The sequence below is a fragment of the Triticum dicoccoides genome, chromosome 6B, assembly GCF_002162155.2.
Source record: "Triticum dicoccoides isolate Atlit2015 ecotype Zavitan chromosome 6B, WEW_v2.0, whole genome shotgun sequence".
Lineage (NCBI taxonomy): Eukaryota > Viridiplantae > Streptophyta > Magnoliopsida > Poales > Poaceae > Triticum > Triticum dicoccoides.
In genome coordinates this window covers 369,674,561-369,678,919 of record NC_041391.1, presented here as the reverse complement: position 1 = coordinate 369,678,919, position 4,359 = coordinate 369,674,561, and the positions used below count along the sequence as shown (strand labels likewise).

Sequence of the window (4,359 nt, the reverse complement as noted above, 5' to 3'; positions counted from 1 at the left end):
CCACGGTATATTAGAGATAGTAAGGAGTTGTATACACGGGGGTATGCATTCATGTCACGCTTTCTGTGTGATAAGAGGTTGCTAGCTAGCAAGTATAGAAACAGGAGATATGCGTAGTTAACAGAAGCAAGGGAATATGCGTGAGTTGATTTGAGAGTTTTTTTTTAGTTGCCACCGAAAAAGCAATTTCATCTAAAGGGAAAATGCATTGCATTTTCAAGGGATTGCCAAGCTAGGCTAGGGATCGTCCGCGGGTATCAGGAATATCGTATTTATCTCTTCTAATCTAGATCCCACTTCCCTCCACTTCTTGCCTCACGCCCGTCCTGACTCCACATTAACGACTGTCCTTCCACCCAATTCCCCGCACCCTTGCATCACATCTCCAACCCCTGCCTCCATGCGATCTTCCACAATCGTACCCCCCACCTCTGAAGCTTGCCCCCGACGAACCTGTCTGCACCTGCGGGCCCGCGCTTACATTATTGGCATCGCATGATTAAACATCAGCACGCGCACTTCCCTCCGTTTTCGATGCCGAGAGGGGGCTGCTAGGGGGTGTAAAGTTTCGTTTCGGTCGTGTCAGACGACATGCAGGGGGGCAATGGCTGCCAACGGAATCTATAATAATTCGATACTAGGTCAACTGTACCATCAGACTTGTAAGAACATGTAAAATGTACCACACGAGGTTGTACCAGCTGTGTGCAGTCCTCCGACACGGGTTAAGTGTCCTGCATAGATCTTCCCCTCTCTCCCAAAGAAGAGATGTTCGCTTCATAGCCTTCTCTTCCGAGATAAACCCTACAAAGGATCCTAATCGTGCTAGCCTTTCATGGACTCTTCTTGGATTTCCTTTCAGCTGCGCCTTGCACCTCTCTAGTTTCTCTACGAGATGGAGATGGCTCATTCTCTAGTTTTCCTACGAGATATAAGTAAGTTTCTATCGTACTTTGAAGTTCAGGAAGGAGTTATTAATTAAGACGAAGAAGAACTGGGTGGGGATATGCCTTTCCCATAACAATAGAAAGAATCCAAGCCAATATACACTAAACTATCACTATAGAGTTTTCGCCTACCTATGAAAAGTGAGATGAGAGCTTTGTGCTAATAATTTATTATAAAGGTGTACCTATCGACCCCAGGTAATTAATGCCCTATCCTTCTACTTAAAAAACGTTACGTTAGACTTGACCAACTGTTAATACCAATCCGGCAGCAATAACTACTACTAATGCATATTCATATCCCACTAGTAGACTTAGCAGACTGTGACCTAGCCAGTCTATTTGTTGACAACAGACCAGTACTATCCATCAATGCCACAAAGACCATAGACGACCTCTATTTCGTGGAAGAACTCCTTCTCATATGATGCAGGGCAATAAGACCAACTTCCCGCCCTACCTAGTGAGAAGAAAGCTTATAAATATAAGCATAAACGAATTCCTAGCCGAGCCCTATACTTACCTGCTTGTACGGTCAATGCCCTAGTAGACATCAACTTGTTCATAAACTCCAGCCTTATCTACGCTGCTTTACCTGACCCAGGTGACCTACTTTCTCAGATGAGAGATTCGGTGGAGTAGTAGGAAGTCCCTGTGGAGAACTAGAAGACAAAACGAATATAGCGGACCAAGCAATGAATGACCTAGCCTAGGTAGTCCTATGTTTGACCAATGCTGCCTTGTATGTCTTGATCCAAGATTTCTCAGCAAAAAAAAGACATGGGATTATTGATCAATTCACCATCCTCTTCATCTGAGTGTGCTTCCACTTTATCGTTTGTGGCATGTGCATTATGCAACAAGTAGATTCCTGATAAATGAACCTTCTCCACCCCTTTCCTATCCAACGCGGAGCGGCAGAACTACTCGTCTGCAAAGTGGGAAAGCTCCCTCCCTCCTTCCTAGGTGTACCTCTTCATTGGAGCAAACCATCCAGCAACTTCTTACATTTAGAATTCCCTTCTAAGCTGGCTATAACCATCCTTATTGACCAGAAAGGAATTGAGAAAGGGGATGCTATAACGAGACCATAGACAGCGTTTCCACATTCACTTTTGAACTTAGGGAAACAGTGAAAGAAGCCCTCGTTCCCGCTCTTCTTTCCCCCGACTTACCCTTAGAAGGAAAGTAGGGGCCTCGGTTTCTGCAGAGAAACCTACACCAGTGAATTTATTTTTCGTAGGTGATCCTGCTCCCAATCGCAGATTTGAATAATCAAGTCGGTATGGGGCTGCTCCCTTTTGTTACTCCGAAAATCTTGGCTTCGCTTGGACATATCTTCGAGGACCTGGGCGATTTTGATCCGTTTCGCCGCGCTCGCCGTTTCAAGGTGAAGATCCGAGTAAGTAGAGCGTAATAGGCGATCTGTCGGGTACCTATTTCGACAGGACTTAAGAACCGTTTTAATGCGTTTCCTTAAGAAATCAATAGATGGTGCTTCAGGAAAAGGGTTCGGCGGGGTGTGGCTTGTGGATGGCTCTGACCTCAACTCCTCTTTTCCATCGGCGTCTCTCCGTCCCACTTTGTTTTTTCTTGGATCATCATCTCCTGGCGTAGCGGAAGCACTCGACGAGGCCTCTACGACAGAAGAGATTCTTGCCCGTTTCTGCCCGGACGATTCCATAAATGAAATACAAAGAAAAGTGCAGAGGAAAACACATAACCAGAAGAAAAAGATATCATGATGTAAAATGATCATGGGGACACATTGTTTTGAGGACCACAATTTCCTGCACTGTGCCTGTAGTGATTTCAGAATTCGGCAACTTAGCCTACTAAAAGATCAGTTACAAGAGCACAATGCTTTTTGTGGCTTCCTGCTCGGCAGAGAAGCCACGCTGCCGGGGCGGCCCTGTCACCCGGAGAAGATTTCTTTTCTTTGCTGATTCCTCTCAATGAAATTTGCGAAGAATAGCGGAGAGAAATGGTAACGTAATAAGGGAAAGGGAGCTAGCTGCTTCCATATCGCCCCCAAAAAAGAACCCAAAAGTTCCAGAGGCATCTTCCATTCATTTCGATTTAGGTCTTTCTGCACCATATTTAGATCTTCCCTTTCTACGATCCGGAATTCCCAGCAAATCCTTGACTCCTCGAATACGATGGGATTTCACACCTGGCGAATCTTTCACTCTACCTCCTCTGACTAAGACTATAGAATGTTCCTACGAATTATGACCTTCGCCTGGAATGTGAGCAAATATATCATGTCGATTGCTCAACCGTACTTTTGCTATCTTACGTAGAGCTGAATTAGGTTTTTTCGGTGTTCTCGTCGAAACACGCAGGCATACTCCTTGCTTCTGGGGACATTGATCCGAAGCTCGAGTACGGTCCGTGCACCGTTTTTCTTCTCTACCATGACGAATCAATTGATTTTTTGTAGGCATCCCTCTTTCCTATGTCCTTCCCCCCTTTGCCCTTTCTAAAGTGATTACTCCCGATCCGAAGCACCCCTTTTCCATTCATAGAGAGATCCAATTGTCAAAATCAATAAAAAGGCCATCATGGACCAAGATCGAAACAGATCAATCTTGTTAGGAGGTACTGCCCAAGGAAAAGAAAAGGTGACTTCCAGATCAGGGATAATAAATAAAATAGGAACCAGATAAAATCGTATATCGAAACGACTTCTGGCATCACCGGAGGGATCGGAACCACATTCGTAGGCCGACAATTTTTCTGGATAGGTCGAACTATTGGAAGCAAATGGAAAAGGAACACCGAGTGGTATCAAAGAAACTAGCGGACTGATCACTAAATAGATACAAATAGGTGCAAACTCCGACATCACCAAAGCCCACTTTGTTCTCTCGCTCTCCTCGCGGCGCTCCTTATTCGCGGAGCGGCATACCGAAAAAAGATGCTCAGATGTGGATTCGAACCACTGAAGGATTTCCAGGGCAATGCCCCTTGCTCTTCCCACTGAAACAAGAAAAAAGGATTTGCAGTCCAGCAAGAAAACGGATGCGCTAACGCGCAACGGCTTTCGCGCTAGTTGCTCAATCCGTTGCTTGTTTTGCTCTAACCAGCTGAGCTACCAGAACCACTTGCCTAAAGTCTCTTTTCTTCATCTATGAGCATCCTACCTGCAGTGGAGGAGCTTGCTCAAGAACCGAGAGCCGGCCAGGGACTGGACGGCCCTCGTTCGGGAAGGTCTTCTTCGCTATAGACGCCACCAAGAACAAGAAAGGGGCGCTCCGCTCCTAGTCACTAAGCAGCTATTCTGTCCGACGGCGGACTCCATCAATCTGAGGTTCTTTCTCTCACGTAATTTCGCCCGCCCGTTCTACTTCCGTGCCCGAGGAAATGGGATTCGAACCTATGATACAATCTTCTTGTATGTCGATTTAGC

At 45.8% G+C, this 4,359-nt stretch overlaps 1 protein-coding gene and 1 pseudogene across 1 annotated transcript; both read right to left on the bottom strand.

The window, feature by feature from the left end:
* Positions 1 to 2,985: 2,985 nt before the first annotated feature.
* LOC119320155 lies at positions 2,986 to 3,432 on the bottom strand (annotated as a pseudogene).
* Positions 2,998 to 3,810, bottom strand: LOC119320156 (NADH-ubiquinone oxidoreductase chain 3-like). Its single transcript, XM_037594266.1, has one exon. It carries the CDS (start codon positions 3,793 to 3,795, stop codon positions 3,439 to 3,441), a length of 357 nt encoding a protein of 118 aa, XP_037450163.1. The 5' UTR covers positions 3,796 to 3,810; the 3' UTR covers positions 2,998 to 3,438.
* Between the last annotated feature and the right edge of the window lie 549 nt (positions 3,811 to 4,359).